This window comes from Nicotiana sylvestris, chromosome 12 (assembly GCF_000393655.2).
Source record: "Nicotiana sylvestris chromosome 12, ASM39365v2, whole genome shotgun sequence".
Lineage (NCBI taxonomy): Eukaryota > Viridiplantae > Streptophyta > Magnoliopsida > Solanales > Solanaceae > Nicotiana > Nicotiana sylvestris.
Genome location: NC_091068.1, coordinates 68271000 through 68288990, shown reverse-complemented (window position 1 = coordinate 68288990; position 17991 = coordinate 68271000). Strand labels below are relative to the sequence as shown.

General features: G+C 40.6%; 2 protein-coding genes across 3 annotated transcripts; both read right to left on the bottom strand.

Annotated features, from left to right (window-relative positions):
• Positions 1-260: 260 nt before the first annotated feature.
• On the bottom strand, positions 261-11412 carry LOC138883178 (uncharacterized). The gene is made up of 4 exons (XM_070163842.1): positions 10817-11412; positions 9900-10450; positions 9654-9808; positions 261-314 (listed from the first exon to the last, which is right to left on the bottom strand). Exons 1-4 carry the CDS (start codon positions 11410-11412, stop codon positions 261-263), a joined length of 1356 nt encoding a protein of 451 aa, XP_070019943.1.
• Positions 11413-12324: 912 nt separating this feature from the next.
• LOC104217757 (small ribosomal subunit biogenesis GTPase RsgA 1, mitochondrial) lies at positions 12325-16850 on the bottom strand. 2 transcript variants are annotated; one of them, XM_009768069.2, is made up of 5 exons: positions 16032-16850; positions 14188-14409; positions 13897-14094; positions 13584-13777; positions 12325-12772 (listed from the first exon to the last, which is right to left on the bottom strand). In XM_009768069.2, the coding sequence occupies exons 1-5, from the start codon at positions 16695-16697 to the stop codon at positions 12589-12591; spliced, it is 1464 nt and encodes a 487-aa protein (XP_009766371.1). In that variant the 5' UTR covers positions 16698-16850; the 3' UTR covers positions 12325-12588. The 2 variants fall into 2 exon arrangements, with proteins under 2 accessions (XP_009766371.1, XP_009766372.1); XM_009768070.2 differs by having other exon boundaries at positions 13897-14091; positions 16032-16804.
• Positions 16851-17991: the final 1141 nt, after the last annotated feature.

The following is a 17991-nucleotide window of genomic DNA, read 5'->3' as shown; positions in this document are numbered from 1 at the left end:
TGCGGGGTCGCGATACGTAGGCATTCTCTATAGGATTCGACCGTAATTAAATATATATATATATATATATATATATATATATATATATATATATATGTATATCTGTCAGAACAAAATAAGCCGGGATGATGCATGCGGTCAGAGCAAAAGCATGTTAGAAATGATTAACTGCCTAAGAGCATTGCATCTCCCAACGTGCAATTACAATATCTGTTAAGACTCTAACACTGACAAGTTCGTTGTTTTACCAATCATACCAGTTAGTTGTTAGAGCGTACTGGCACCGTACCATTATCAAACAAGATTGAAAGGTCCTATACCAGAAAGCATGACTGGGTCAAACAACAGCGTTGAGTCAGAAAAAACGGCCAATCAGATGCTGAAGGAAGCCCTGGAGAAAATGGAAAAAATGAGGCTAGAAATGAATGAAATGCAGATAGCCTTAGCTAGAGCCCAGAAGGGGCAAGAACTACCCGTTACTCCTACCCTCCAACCAGTACACACGCCGGAATACCCCTCTCCCGGTCCTTCAACAAGTTTCCCAAGCCATCACTATTATCAGGGAAGAGAGGCTTATGATTCCCAAGCTCCACCACCCACTCAAAACCCTCCTCCACCAAATGTTCCCGTCTTTGTGGCACCTCCCCCAGCCCCATTGCACAGATCATCTAGTGAGCCACTGTTTCAGGCTCACGATACACAATACTACCCCCCTGAACTCACATTCAAAGCACCCGAGCCACATACCTATAATCCCCACTTTGAGGTCCCGGCGGAGATTGAAAAGCCGGCTAAGAGCCCAGAGCAGGACGAGGTGATGCGGAAATTTAAAAGCCTGGAGCAATCCTTCAGGAACATACACGGGTTAGGTAACCAGGTCAGCGTGGCTTACAAGGATCTATGCCCTTTCCCTGACGTTCAATTACCAGCAGGGTTCAAGATGCCCAAGTTCGATTTATACGAAGGGCATGGCGATCCTATGGCACATCTACGGGGTTTTTGTAGCAAAATGAGGGGAGCAGGGGGCAAAGATGAGCTATTGATAGCTTACTTTGGCCAGAGTTTGAGCGGGTCGGCATTAGAGTGGTATACAAGACAAGATCCGAGCAGGTGGTACACCTGGGATGACTTGGCACAGGCTTTCGCAGGACATTTCCAATACAACCTTGAGATAGTCCCAGACCGTCTCACATTGCTAAAGCTTGAGAAGAAACCCGGAGAGAGCTTCCGGGAATTTGGGTTCCGATGGAGAGAACAGGCAGCCAGAGTTGATCCCCCAATGAGAGAGGGAGAAATGGTGGATTACTTTCTACAAACTCTCGAGCCAACTTACTTTGGTCACTTTGGTGACGTCAGTTGGCAAATCATTCAATGAAGTGGTGAAAATGGGAGGTATGATAGAAGAGGGACTTAAGTCCAATAAGATCCTGAGTTACTCGGCAATTAAGGCAACAACTCAGGCCATTCAGAGCGACACGGGAGGTGCGCTCTGAAAGAAAAGGAGAGAGGAGGTCATGACAATAGAGGCCGACAATTGGTCCAGATCTAGAGGTCCTTCCCCTCATTACCAACCCAGACCCCATCGTCTAAACTACCCACACATTCCAAATTACCCTCCACAACCCTACTACCCACCACAAGAACAACATTTCACCGTCCATCAAGCCCAGACATACACCCAACCTCCGGTTTGCCCACAATGGAGCGCGCCGGCTCCCCACAATACATACCCATCTCCACATAACACCTACCCACCACCACAAAATACCTATCAACCGCCAAGAGCCTACAGGAACCCTCCAGGGATGGGTTTCAGGGGAAATTCGGCCTCCAGAAATGAAAGATTGTAGAGGCAAAGAACTTTTACTGAGTTGGGGGAAACTTATATTACCTTGTTCCACAAATTAAGGCAGTTGGGTTTATTAAATCCTGTTGAGCCTAGATTGCCAAATCCCTTACCCCAAAATATGGATCACTCGGTAAGATGTGAATATTGTTCGGGAGCTCCCGAACATGATACCGAGAAATGTTGGAGGCTGAAACATGCAATACAAGATCTTATTGATACCAACAAGATCGAGGTACAGGCACCGGAGGCACCCAACATTAACCAGAACTCATTGCCAAAGCACCCTGAAGCCCACATGATCGAGCTTGTGCACGAAGGAGGGGAGCCGAAGAAACCCTCACAGACAGTGATGATGATCCGTGCCACTCCGAAAGAAAAATCGATCGATGAGGAAGCAGGGGTACAGTTGAAGGGGGAAGATGTCAAGCCAGTGGTGATATTGGGGAAGAATCCATCTGCCGCTACAAGGAAACCAGAACCAGCCAAGTTGGTAATAACGGGAGCATCATCTGCACCCGTGGTTGTTGTGAAGGGGGTCTGCAGGGAACCGGTCATCATAAAACCAGTAGTCCAAACACCAGTGATTGATAGCAAGGCTGTGCCTTGGAAGTATGAGAAGGCAGTGGTGATGTACAAGGGACAACAAGTGGAGGAGAATAGTTGTGAGGCGCAGGGACTGACTCGATCAGGACGGTGTTTTGCTCCGGCGGAGTTGAGAAGACCCAATCCAGCTGCAACAAAGAAACCTGTGTCAGAAGAAGAAGCTGAGGAATTCTTAAAGAAGATGAAAGTGCAGGATTACTCCGTGGTCGAACAGTTGAAGAAAACACCGGCCCAGATCTCGCTGCTATCATTACTTATCCATTCAGATGAACATCGTCGGGCCCTGATGAAGATACTGAATGAAGCTCATGTGCCCAACGAGATTTCTGTAAATCACCTGGAAACGATTGCCAACAAAATTTTTGAGGTGAACAGGGTAACATTTTCAGATGATGATCTGCCAGTGGAGGGCACAAAGCATAATAAAGCTCTCTACCTAACTGTCAAATGTGAAGATTTGGCAGTTACTCGGGCATTGGTGGATAACGGCTCAAGTGCCAATATTTGTCCATTATCCACCCTGAACCAATTGAAGATCGACCACGGAAGAATCCACAAGAATAGCATTTGCGTCCGAGGATTTGACGGAAATGGAACAGCCACCGTGGGGGATATTGTACTTGAGTTGACCATCGGTCCAGTCCAGTTTACCATGGAATTCCAGGTATTAGATGCTACGGTATCTTATAACCTTCTGTTGGGACGACCGTGGATCCATGCAGCCAAAGCAGTGCCATCCACCTTGCATCAGATGGTCAAGTTCGAGTGGGATAGACAAGAGGTCGTGTTGCACGGCGAGGACACTGCGTGCACCGTAGGAGGCGCCATTGTACCCTTCATAGAGACCAATGATGACAAAGGTCCCTGGGTCTACCAGATTTTTGATGCAGTGTCGGCAAACAAGATCCCTGAGGGTGAAATCATTCAGCACCCTAGGGTAGCTTCCGCAACAGTCATGATGGTTTCAGAAATGCTGGGTAATGGGTTTGTGCCAGGAAAAGGCTTGGGAGCTGAGCTTCAGGGAATTGTTCAACCTGTTTCCTTGCCCAAGAATTTGGAGACCTTTGGGTTGGGGTTCAAACCGACTGTGGCAGATGTAAAACGAGCGCGGAAAATGAAGAAGAAAGTTTGGTTTCTTCCCAAACCTGTGCCACGTCTCTCAAGATCTTTTGTTAGAGCAAGCGCCAAGGGGTCACCGGTCCCGAAAGTTCTCGGGCCATTGATTGGGATTGACGGGGATCTGAATCAGAGCTTCGAAAGATTGTTCACTGATGTCAATATGGTAGAAGTCGGAGAGGGTTCCAGCGGAACAGACATACAGTTTATGGGGCCTGAGGCCAAAACCAACAATTGGACGGTTACTCCTCTTCCTACTCGGGGAGAGTCCTGGTAGTAGGCTTTGATTTTTGCTTTCTTATTTTTCGGATTATTCAGGGTGTAATCCAAATCTTATTTTATCTTGTAAAAGTGTGAACCCTGTTATCCCGCATTTTAATAAAATTCTTTTCTTGTCTCATTTTAATTTTGTTTTATTCTTTTCTCTTTCTGAACAGTTCTCTTTTTACTGGTTCTAATGACATGGCATGCACGACGGATCTTCGACCTAGTCTAATAAATCAATCTGACTCTGATTTAATGATACAAGAGATCGATTATGACGATGAGTCTGAATATGATGAGGATAAAGCCTTCGAAGAAATAAACCGAGAACTATGCCAATTTGAAGAGAAACCCAAGCCTAATCTGAATGACACCGAGGCTGTAAATCTAGGGGATGCGGATAATGTCCGAGAAACCAAAATCAGCATCCACATTGAGCCTGGCATCAGGGAAGAATTAATCAAAGCACTCATTGAGTTTAAAGATATTTTTGCATGGTCGTATGACGACATGCCGGGTTTAAGCACCAAGCTAGTGGTTCACAAATTGCCCATTGACCCGGCATGCCTTCCCGTCAAGCAGAAACTGAGGAAGTTCAAGACAGATATGAGTGTGAAGATTAAAGAAGAAGTAACCAAGCAGCTGCAAGCAAAGGTTATTCGGGTCTCTCGATATCCTGATTGGTTGGCTAATGTGGTGCCAGTACCAAAGAAAGATGGGAAGATCAGGGTATGCGTCGACTACCGTAATCTGAACAGGGCAAGCCCAAAGGATAACTTTCCATTGCCCAATATCCATATCTTGATCGACAATTGCGCCGGGCGAGAAATCGGCTCCTTTGTGGATTGCTACGCTGGGTATCATCAGATTTTGATGGATGAAGAAGATGCAGAGAAAACAGCTTTCATTACGCCATGGGGGACTTATTGTTATCGGGTAATGCCATTCGGTTTGAAGAACGCTGGGGCAACGTACATGAGAGCAATGACTACTGTGTTCCATGATATGATACACAAAGAGATTGAAGTGTACGTAGATGATGTGATCATCAAATCCAAGCATCAGGAAGACCACATAGCAGACCTTAGGAAGTTTTTCCAAATACTTCGAAGGTACGACATTAAGCTCAACCCAGCCAAATGTGCATTTGGTGTTCCATCTGGAAAGCTGTTGGGATTCATCGTCAGTCGGCGAGGCATTGAGTTGGATCCGTCAAAGATCAAATCCATCCAGGAATTGCCGCCACCGAGGAACAAAACAAAAGTAATGAGTTTGTTGGGAAGGTTGAACTATATCAGTAGATTCATCGCTCAGCTCACAACGACTTGTGAACCCATCTTTCGATTGCTGAGGAAAGATGCCGCGATAGAATGGACGGCAGAATGTCAGGAGGCATTTGACCAGATCAAAGGATATTTATCCAATCCACCTGTGTTGGTTCCACCTGAGTCGGGGAGGCCATTAATCCTTTATCTAACGGTCCTGGATCATTCGTTTGGTTGCGTGTTGGGTCAACACGACATCACAGGAAGAAAAGAGCAAGCCATCTATTATCTCAGCAAGAAGTTTACAGTCTATGAGAATAAGTACACTCAACTTGAGAAGACATGTTGTGCTCTAACTTGGGTAGCACAGAAGTTTAAGCATTATCTGTCGTCACATACTACTTACCTTATTTCACGCCTGGATCCATTAAAGTATATTTTCCAGAAGCCTATGCCCATAGGAAGATTGGCAAAATGGCAGATATTACTCACAGAGTTCGACATTGTCTATGTGACGAGGACGGCCATGAAAGCCCAAGCATTGGCTGATCACTTGGCTGAGAATCCTATTGATGAAGAATACGAGCCTTTGAGGACGTATTTTCCAGATGAAGAAGTGATACATATAGAGGAGTTAGAACTGAATGAGGAACCAGGGTGGAAGCTTTTCTTCGACGGGGCTGCGAATGCAAAAGGAGTTGGAGTAGGAGCAGTACTTATTTCAGAAACAGGACATCACTATCCTGTTACAGCTCAGCTACGTTTCTATTGTACCAACAACATGGCTGAATATGAGGCATGCATTTTGGGCCTACGATTGGCTGCAGACATGGATGTTCAGGACGTCTTGGTCTTGGGAGACTCGGACCTCCTAGTACATCAGATCCAGGGTGAATGGGAAACACGAGATTTGAAGCTTATACCATATCGACAATGTTTGCACGATCTGAGCAAGCGATTTCGATCAGTGGAGTTCAGACACATCCCGAGAGTTCACAATGAGGTTGCCGATGCTTTGGCCACTTTAGCATCGATGTTGCACCATCCAGACAAAATCCATGTTGACCCATTGTATATTCAGGTTCGTGATCAGCATGCCTACTGCAACATAATAGAAGAAGAAATGGATGGCGAGCCATGGTTTTATGATATCAAGGAATACCTCAGGATGGGGATATACCCGGAGCAGGCAACCGGAGATCAAAAGAGAGCCATTCGACGACTGGCAAATGGATTTTTCCTCAGTGGAGGAATGTTGTACAAAAGAACCCCAGATCTGGGATTGCTGAGATGTATTGATGCAGGTCAAGCCACGATAGTGATGACAGAGGTACATGCTGGAGTCTGTGGGCCCCATATGAGCGGATATGTGTTGGCAAAGAAGATTCTGCGAGCGGGATATTATTGGCTCACTATGGAGCATGATTGTATCAGTTTCGTACGAAAATGCCATCAGTGTCAGATACACGGAGATCTGATTCATTCTCCACCAACGGAATTGCACACAATGTCAGCACCATGGCCATTTGTGGCATGGGGCATGGATGTCATTGGGCCTATCGAGCCGGCAGCTTCGAACGGTCACAGGTTCATTCTGGTAACCATCGATTATTTCAATAAGTGGGTTGAAGCCAAAACTTTCAAGTCAGTAACCAAGAAGCAGTGGTGGATTTTGTCCATTCCCATATCATCTGTAGATTTGGGATCCCAAAAATAATAATCACGAACAATGGTGCTAATCTTAACAGCAACTTGATGAGAGAAGTATGTGAACAGTTTAAGATTACACACCGTAATTCCACCCCATATCGGCCCAAGGCGAATGGAGCGGTTGAGGCAGCCAACAAAAACATAAAGAGGATATTGAGGAAAATGGTTGAAGGATCCAGACAATGGCATGAAAAGCTACCATTTGCGTTGTTAGGATACCGCACTACTGTTCGTACTTCAATAGGTACGACTCCTTATTTGTTGGTATACGGAACTGAAGCAGTAATACCAGCAGAAGTCGAAATTCCATCCCTTCGAATTGTCGCTGAGGCCGGGATTGACGATGATGAATGGGTCAAAGCCCGACTAGAGCAGTTGAGTTTAATTGATGAAAAAAGATTGGCAGCAGTATGTCATGGCCAGTTATATCAGAAGAGAATGGCAAGAGCATACAATAAGAAGGTGCGCCCCAGGAAATTTGAAGTAGGGCAACAAGTATTGAAACGGATCCTCCCACATCAGATTGAGGCAAAAGGCAAGTTCGCCCCGAATTGGCAAGGGCCGTATATTGTGACCAGAGTATTATCCAATGGCGCTTTACGTCTGACGGATGTTGAAGGAAGATGCGTCGACATGGCTATCAATTCTGATGCAGTCAAAAGATATTATGTGTAATTTCTTTTGTTGTTTATTTGTTTGTTTGTACTTAGTGCTTATCGGATAATGAAATGACGGAGGCAATTCTTTCTTCTATCCAAACACTTTTAACCTTTGTTTTACCCCTTTGAGCCTTACTTATCTTTTTATACCTCTCTCTTGGAATCATTAATGAAAAATAATAAATAAATAAATAAAAAAAAAATTGAAGGTCGCAAGAAAACAAAGGAGTCAGTGAACTACGTTCGAGCTGATTCCTCAAAGAGGATACGTAGGCGCCTCACGACTCGGCCATAAGGTAAAAAAAAAAAGAGGAAAAAAAAATCAAAAGAAAAAATCCCCAAGCAAGAAAACTGAGGCAGAAATTATGTTTTTAAATTTTGAAAAAAAAGAGTTTGATTCCAAGAGTTGTAATACTTTACCCATCAAAGTTATTTTGAATTTTATATCCTTTTCTTCTAAAACCTATATTGATGTCCAAAAAGACCTCCCGATCAGTATCCGAGAGGTGTTAAGATAGGCAAATGAAAACCAAGAATAAAACGCCGGTCCCCGACTGAATGAGGATCATGAGTTGAAAGAATTGATAGCCATAAGAATTCCCAGCAGAGAAAAATCTTATCGGCAACACTCCAATCCCCAGCTGAGAAAATAAGATGAGAGAGTCTTATCGGCGAAAACCTTCACAGGCACCATAAGGCGACGTAAGCTGAGAAATACAAAATGAGAGAGTCTTATCGGTAAAAACCTTCACAGGCACCATAAGGCGACGGGAGCTGTGAGAAATGAGAGAGCCTTGTTAGTGAAAACCCCGCGAAGGGCACTATGAGTCAACAAGATAGATTGGCAGAAAGGTTCCGCATTTTGCGAAGAATTAGGCACCTATTTATCCCCAGCAAGTGAAGACATCAGAAAGATTGATCGACACAAATAGACTGGGTTGATTAATCCGGAATGCACAAGATGATCGTTGGAATCGGTTACAACACCCAGATAAGTTCATTTCTTTTCTTTTCCCCATCATTTGTTCAGAAAGATTTTCTCTTTTTCTATCTTTTCATTTCTTTGTTTAAAAGAATTTTTCCAGAAATTTATGTTTTAAGGAAGGTCTTTCAGAGCTTACTACCAGTTGCCAAAATGGTACAACATAAAATGTGAAAAGGGCAGGCCAGACACAAGGCAATAAGACAAAAGACGTTGGTTGCCAGGCCGAATAATATTGTCCTAAAATGGCAAGGAAAGTACGAGGAAGAACCGAAAAAAAAACATGTTGAGGAAATTGTGGGCCAAGTTCCAAGACGATCCCCAGCAGAGTCGCCAGAGCTGTCACACCACCTTTTTCCGCCCCCGCGAGGGGTGTAGGAGTTTTTTCCAATTAAAGGACAATCAAAACGAGATTTGTTTATTTATTTTAGAGTCGCCACTTGGGAGATTTAGGGTGTCCTAAGTCACCAATTTTAATCCCGAATCGAGGAAAAGAATGACTCCATATTACAGTCTGCGTACCAGAAATCCGGATAAGGAATTCTGTTAACCCGGGAGAAGGTGTTAGGCATTCCCGAGTTCCGTGGTTCTAGCACGGTCGCTCAACTGTCATATTTGGCTTGATTATCTGATTTAATACATGTTGAACCTATGTGCAAAATTTAACTTTTAACCGCTTTTATCATTATTCTTATTATTATTTTATACAAGAATTGCAACGTCGTGAAAATGCGTCAACAAATCACGTGTACACTGGTTGTGACGTGGTTCGAGATGCATTTTCACGACGTTGCAATTCTTGTATAAAATAATAATAAGAATAATGATAAAAGCGGTTAAAAGTTAAATTTTGCACATAGGTTCAACATGTATTAAATCAGATAATCAAGCCAAATATGACAGTTGAGCGACCGTGCTAGAACCACGGAACTCGGGAATGCCTAACACCTTCTCCCGGGTTAACAGAATTCCTTATCCGGATTTCTGGTACGCAGACTGTAATATGGAGTCATTCTTTTCCTCGATTCGGGATTAAAATTGGTGACTTGGGACACCCTAATTCTGCCAAGTGGCGACTCTGAAATAAATAAACAAATCCCGTTTTGATTGTCCTTTAATTGGAAAAAACTCCTACGCCCCTCGCGGGGGCGGAAAAAGGTGGTGTGACACCATATGCAAGCACAATGCGGTAAATCCGGATATACTCTCGATACAGATTTAATGATGCTCTCATTTCTATCCGAAACAATGCACATGTTTTCCCTTACACCGTGTGCTATCTTGAATTGCTCAAAGAACCACGTCCAAGCAGCATCGTTCTCTGAATCAATAACACCGTATGCTAGTGACAATATATGACCTGTTTAATACAATTGAATATAATTGTTTTTAAATACATGTTTTCCAATGCTTTAAATATTAACAAATTGTATTATTATTGAGGTACTCACCTGCCCCATCCAACGTGCTTGCAGAAACGAATGTCCCGGTGTAGTAGGATTTTAGATGACTTCTGTCCACTACAACAATTGGTCTACAATGATCAAACCCCCTTATAAATGCATACAATGATATATACACGTACATGAATTCATTATTTGACGATTTTTCCATTCTTATGTGAGAACCTGGATATGTCTTATCCATTGTATATAAGTATCCTGGTAATTTTTTGTATGAATCAGCCGGTTCACCTCTAGGAAAATTCATTGCCTTTTCTTTAGCCCTCCATGCCAACATGTAGCTAACATCAACACCTAGATCTGATTTCACGTCATCAATAATGTCCCTCGGAGTATATTTCCTCTTATGGTTTGTAAGCTTTGTCCTTATAATACCACTTATAAGGCTGCTACTAGCCTGCCGCTGCTCATACACTTTATCCTTCAGCGGACATGTATGGTTGTCATTGAATTCTCTCACCTTGAATAATTCCGATTTGTTAATGCTTGAAGCCTTAAACCTCCAATCACAATCTTCTGAAATACATATTAATGCATAGCTGGAAAGAAAAGTTCATACATCAGACAACTTAACGAATCTGACATATATACTTCCTATTCATAAAGTACCAAATTGATATCTGTGTATATGTAATTTTGTATACTAACGAATTCCAATATTGTTAGATGTGATTAAATACAATAAATACAACTAAATACATTCGTATGAATAATCAAACACTTAGTAACATTATAGACATAATATGAAAATAATCATAGCCACTGTTGTATTTTTTCAATAGTAAAATACACCTGAATACATATTATTAAGAACACTAAACAAATATAAATTTTCAAAGGTGTTCATCATCTGGAGGAAACACACAACTACAACTAAATACAACAAAGTTAAACAAACATCAAACCTGACAGCATTAGACCGATCAACACGGAATTGAAACCTTTGAGCCATATCATAATTCTTCATCACCTCTTTCAATGTAGCCTTATCCTTATATACTTGTCCAGCCATAACCTCCTTTTGATTAGTTTTTGAAATTATCAAATCCTTGTGGAGTTCGAACACTCCAATCGCTTCTCCTGAATTGACAAGTTCTATAGCTAGTGTATAATCTGTATCGGAATCGTACATTTGAACTGCTTCGTCTATCTGCACAATGTCGCCTTGATTTAAACCATCTCCAGAGATAAGCTCTTTTTCCATAGTTGTAATGCACAAAGGATACATCCCAAATTCTCTGTTCTCTTTTTTCAATTTTACATACACTCTGTAACCCATATCATTGTGTATTTCCATTGGCGTGCGATTGCCTTCAACATTGTATTGTATTTTAATGGTATTTGTGCTCAAATCTATACCCAGTTGATTAGAAATTGAACCAACTAGATCATTAAAGGAAGCATACTCCTTAATCAGTATTCCCTCAATGGAAAAGTCGATATAATTGCCCTCATCGTTCCACTTTCCAGAATGACGCAACAAAACTGTCAAGCTTGCCATATATATAGAAGAGTTATACCTTCTTCTGTATATAATTTGTCGCAATCGATAAGGAGGAGAAGAAAATCGCACAATATAGAAGCAAGTTGCTCTGTTTCTTCGCTTCTTTCACGTTTCTGTATTTCTGACTTTGAGAAGAATACAGATTGATGGGATAACTTTTAAGTTTGTTGAGTAAAATTAGGGAAATCAGAATTGATTTGATTTCCTTCCGTTTTTAACATCTTCGTCGACCCAGATATTGCGCAGATACGTTACGTATTTAGCGCTACATACGTTACGTATTTAGCGCTACATACGTTTGAATACAAGTAAATACATATCAGGATTAGCTGGATTTCCTTTTTGTAAGCCGCTAATTTTTGTTGTATTATTAAATACACTACCGTAAATACATTAAATACATTATATAATTGCATAAAAGATATCTATAGGACGTAATATAGCAAAGGGTTTCTATTAATGGCTAATTAGGACTAAAAGATGGTGCTTTGTGAAAAATTCCCTAACTTAAATCTGGTAGAATATACTTGTAGTAATAACTGCGTAACAATCATTTTTAAAGAAAATTATTGTTATGTTTTTAGTCTTCTTGAATAAAATCCGGCCGTAGGGACACGCCTGTACAACTGCAACGCAACTGTCAATATCCTAAAAGATGCCTCTTTGTACATGCTGAAATGGGCATCATCGGTAATTTCAGACACGAGCAAAATCCAGTTCTGGATAAATGCTAGCAGCTGTAGATGTGTCAATTAGCAGGCTTCGGTGAAGCAACCAGGTGATCAAAAAGATACCTGTTAGGCTATTACCACTTCTCCCTATTCACTAAGATGCCATGCATTATAGCATCACCAAATAGTAGAGAAGACAATCATGCAAAAGATAGAGGGAACGACTAGAAGGAGAAGATAGTGATGCAAACTCCCTTATTAGACGTACAGCACTATATCTCGTGTTAGCTTCCAGCATTGCTTGAACTTTGAAGTGTTTTTCGCATTTGAGACACAATGCCGCCAGAACATTTTGCCACCTACAACATCTTAGGAATCCGCGGACCACTCTCAGCTTAACAAAAGAAGTCAGAAAAGCACTATTTACAACCCGTGAAGCATCAAGGTGTAATGGATGCATGCCTCCTAAAAATATCCAAGTTGTGTCAAATTATTATTTTTTCTATTGATTTTCTTCCCGCATTGCTCTTAAAATAGGATTATCATCCTCCAGCATGTCATCTTCATCGAGTTCATCCAATCCATCTAGAAATGACTGGTTCACACTTTTACGAGATTGTCTCCTGTATTTCTTGGGCTCCAGCCGTGGTTCTGCTTGCACAACTCCCTTGTCTCCTACTTTGCACCTGTAAGAATGTGATAAGTAAATGTTTTTCTGATGGGTTTGAAATGGTTTGCCATCAATGCCACAGATGAATATCATTCACTATGCTTACCAGTTTAGGCAAATGGACTAACAATAAGACCTAAAATAAAATAAAATAATAAAAAATAGGAAGAGGAGCACAAGAAATCACAAAATAGCAGGCTAGTTAACTGAACTGCAATACTTAGTTTTACAGGTACTCCTAAGGAAAATAGGTTTCCTTCCACGAATAAAGAGATGCAAATCAATGACAAGTTTAATCTACCAAGCACAACACTTTACTGGGAAAAATGGCCTTTCAATATTTTACCATCTTTGATTAGGGGAGAACTGTAACTCTTATCATTGGATGATATGGTGTTATGATTAAAGAATATGGATTCTCATTTCTAGAGAATAATAATCCTAAAAAGGTGCTAATCAGCACTTCATTCGAGAAGCATCATGAGCAAGTATTAGAACTGCAAAGGATGACGCAGGCAAATACAAATTTAGTCTTAGTGAGAGTTCCCTTCAATGGAAAAACTTTACACAGAGCAAAAACGCCAAGGACAAATTTGGCAACCAATCATAAGAATACTTGGTCACAGAAAGAGTATTGAAATATTATAGTAACATTTTAATTACAGAAACAGAAGAAACCAGATTACCATATATCTCTAATACTTGACCAATTCATAGTAGCTCTGACTTCTTACTTTGTGAAGAAAATTTCTAAGATGTACCTCCAGTTGTGTATGAAATGAATTGAATAAATATTGCATAGAAGTTCAGAGCTTTTCAGAACTTACCTAACATCACCCTCTCGTTTAGTTCCAATAGTCCTCAACTGAAACTCCTCCCTGATTTTAATTTCGTCAAGCAATTGAAGATAGTAGGGGTATCTCTCCCAATCACCTTTTACAAGGCACCCCGGTTCACCAAGATGCAAGCAATTGCTGAATGCACACTTTGCAGGTTCGCCATCTTTAAGCATTTTGCGAATCTGAACTCAAAGTAATCAGAGTGGAAATTACTAATGAAATTCGCATATATAGTTTGGTTCACATATTGTGCAACAAATACACAAAACTTAGAGAACGAAGCAGCGCCATCAGGACAAACCTCTGGAAAATGATGTGCAAGAGAATTTTTTGTCACTTTAATCAAACTAGGCTGGTTAAACCCTGGAGTATCAGCAAGATATCCTCCATCAGACAATGGAAGCAAGGACACATGCCTCGTTGTATGCTTTCCTCTGCCACTTCTTACTGACACTTCCCCAACACGCTGCTCTTCATACCACTTGCTCCCTAGAAGCTGCTAGTCATAATAAAGAAAAGGAAACAGTAAACTAAAGGTTTCTAAACAGAAGCAATAATATAATTTAAAATGATGAAAAAAGGCCAAACTCACAGGATCAAACCAGTTTCCTTCTTCAACTGCACCAAGAATGTGCTTATTGCCTCTCAAAGCATTGATCAGGCTGGATTTTCCCACGCCACTTGGACCAACAATGACGGATGTTTGTTCTCTCATAATAAACTGGAGTGTATCAAGTCCACGCTTCGACTCAATGCTGCAAAAGATTGGTTCATAACCCCAACTACGAAGCCTAGATTTCCATGCTTTTATTTCCTGCCAAAGTTGATCACCGACTTTTAGATGTATATTATGAAATGATCAGAAGATACAAACAGGAGGGAAGAAATAGTATCAAAACTAACTGAAGTACATAAAATAAAACAGTCAATACATGCTAGGACGTTGCACAATCTTCTCAGTGAAAACATGTTTTTCATATGTATCCTCCCTTTGTGTTCTCTTTTTATGCTCCTCTCTTTGTCTATTTGAGTTTCAAAGAGTGTAACTCTAACAGGCTGATATTCTATTTTTCACCTTGCATCCTCGCTTACAAGTTACAACAAAGGTAATTCCCATGCAAAGAGACATGTATTCCATAAATCCATATTTAAGAAATGGAAAATAAATCTAATGCCAAGCATCACAAACATTACTTGAGAAAATCAAAGAAGAAATGACAACAGACAAGTAAAAGGATGTCTATAAATTAACAGGTCATCGCTTAGTAGGAAGCATACCAAGGCATAGTGATGTGCTCATAATGGACCTGAATTGCAAAATTGATACATATAATTCATTTATTTAAACCAAACTAGTTTGGGATTGCGATGTAGTTGATTTGAATACTAATGTGTTCATCTAATCAGTAGATTACTTACTATTCAGAGGCAAACATTTAGTAGAATCAGTACAAAATTACTAGCAAACAACTCAAATTAAAACAACTACTACGCCTCAGTCTCAAATAAGTTTTGGGATGGTGAATCCTCACTAATCACATTACTCCAGTTAAATCATCTCATGCCAATATCATGCGAGTACAGATAAGAATATCAGAATTTCTGTATATTTTCTAAACATATAATCTCTGAAAGGCTAAACCACGACTAGAAAGCATAAGACCTAGAGTAAAAGTACGAAGTATTAATTACTTGTCAACTAATCAAGACATATCAATACTTCCTCTGTTCCAATTTATGTGAACCTGTTTGACTGGGCACGGAGTTTAGGAAAAAATGAAGATTTTTGGAATTTGTGGTTCTAAACAAGTCAAAAAGGACCCAGAGTATTTGTGTGATTATAAAAGTTTCTCATTAAAGGTAGAATTCTCTGGCCCTTGACAGGGAATTGTGGAGGTCGGGCATTAAGGTTGTAGGTTAGGGGAAAGTTGTAAATATTTCAACAGCACAATAGAGTGATACTAACCAGTTAGGAGTTAGTTTGAGGATGCTATTGGTCGTCTACTGATGCAGGGCTTTATCTGCTGGTTTTTACTATACCATCCATTTATTTCGTATTTCGTATCTCTTATATTGCTGTTATTTTATTATGAGCCTATTGGTGGTACTAATATATCGTCTCTTGTTGCTTTCTTGAGCCGAGGGACTCCTGGAAACAGCCTTTCTACCCCTCGGGTAGGGGTAAGGTCTGCGTACATATTACCCTCCCCAGACTCCACTTGTGGAATTATACTGGGCCGTTGTTGTTGTTGTTGTATTAAAGGTAGAATTATAAGTTTAAGCTAAATTGTTTCCAAATTTAAAAAGTGGTCATTCTTTTTGGAACGGACCAAAAAAGAAATAGGTTCACGTAAACCTTAAGCACTTGAACTAAATGTCATGTTCTAAGAATTATGACAAAACGCTATAACATAACAGTGTTTTTGTATTGCTAACCTCTTGAGAAACAAGTTCAGATTTATTCAAGGCAAGAGTGAGAGGAATTCCAGTGGATTCAGCTTCAACAAGGAACCTAGTGAGGGAGAATGACTCAACCTTCGGCTGATCCAATGAGAACAACACTAGCAAATGATCCACGTTAGCTACAGGAGGATCCAAAATCTCCGTCTTCCTCTGAAACACATTCTCAATAGCTCCTCGTCTATCCACCCAATCAATTGAACCTACCAATACCTTATCCCCTACCAATACTCTCCTCTTTATCTTCTTCAACACTGCCTTCACCACACACAACAACTCCACTCCTATTTCCCCTGAACCCTTCACGAACCTTCCAGAAGGTTCCGTACAAGTTTCTTGTGGAGGAAGTAACTGGACGATAACGCGCATGAAATTCGCTTGTGAAGAGGCGACGGTTCCGACGGCTTGGTCGTGAGAGAGACGAGGCATGTTTTCGTGAGAGAGAATCGGTGCTAGAGTAGAGAAATGCTTACTAATAGTCTCCCGAGCTTTGAGGAGATTTTTGTTCGGCTGTTGGAGCTTTCTGGAGACATTGTTGGGGTTTTGATGCCGGCCGGCGGCGGCGACGACGGAGAAGAAACGGTGACGAGCGGCGGCGACGGCGAATGGAAGCCGGAGAAGTGAAAACGAAGCGATCGTCATTTGTGGAGAAGGATAAACGGTGCTGGCTTTAAAGCTGAGAAGAAATCTGAGCAGCCATGGAATTAGAAGGTTTCTTAGCGTAGCTATAGAGAGTATTTGAGCAGAGTCCAGTGTTTTCCGCGTGTGAAGAGCAGTTGAGGAGAATGCAAAACGAGCTTGCCACGCGGCAGTATATTTTAGGATAATTTTTCCTTTTTTTTTTGGGTTCTTTTTTTTCTTCTCTTAATTATAAGGAAGGATTGAAGAAATGCAAGGTGTTGTTACCACTTACTCAACAAAATGAAAGAACTTTGACAACTCGTGATAACTAACTTCATAACACATTAAGCAACCACATTGATACGAAATTAGTTGAATACATAAACAACCCTTTAAATTCGCTCGATTTTTTATTTAGACCCTTAGGGGTCGTTTGGTTGGAATACGATTTATACCGGTATAAATTATGCCGGTATAAGTTATGCTGAGATTGTTGATATTCATTGTTTAGTATATTGTATTAAGAATGACAAATGCATAATTTCTAAGAAGAAGTTATGAGTTATATCGGTGCTAATTACCCCACCTTCTATAAGGTATAAGTTATCCCAGTGTTAAAATTAACACCGGAATAACTTATACCTGGTTTGCTAATCAAACAGAGTACTAAGATGGTATTAAAAATTTTATACCATCCTTATACCTCGTACCAAACAACCCCTTATATAAGAAGGTATAAAGGTGATATAAAAATTTAATATCACATTAATACACTGTTTGGTTAGCAAATCAGGTATAAGTTATCCCGGTGTTAATTTTAATACTGGGATAACATATACCTTATAAAAGGTGGGATAATTAGCACCGGTATAACTTATACCTTCTTCTTAGAAATTATGCAGTTGTCATTCTTAATACAACATGCTAAACAATGAATAAACAACAATCCCAACATAACTAATCTCAGCAAAACTTATCCCAATATAACTTATACTGACATAACTTATACCGGTATAAGTTGTACTCCAACCAAACGACCCCTTAGGGGTTTTGTACATGTGATAAGTGTTTACCTCGAAAATACGAGTAACAATTAAATTTGATTAGTGATTTTAAAGATATGTGATTTAGTTCAATACCAATTAATAATCAAGAAATATGAAGTGGAAATGAAAGATAGAAGTGAATCAAACCAATGTTACTTAGCAGCAGTGACTTCCAGCTTAGTGACCTCGAGGTAGCTTAGAGCAGTAAGAACAATTAACTAATAAAAATAAAGCAAGAACAATGAAGTTAAAGGACAATGCTGATGAAC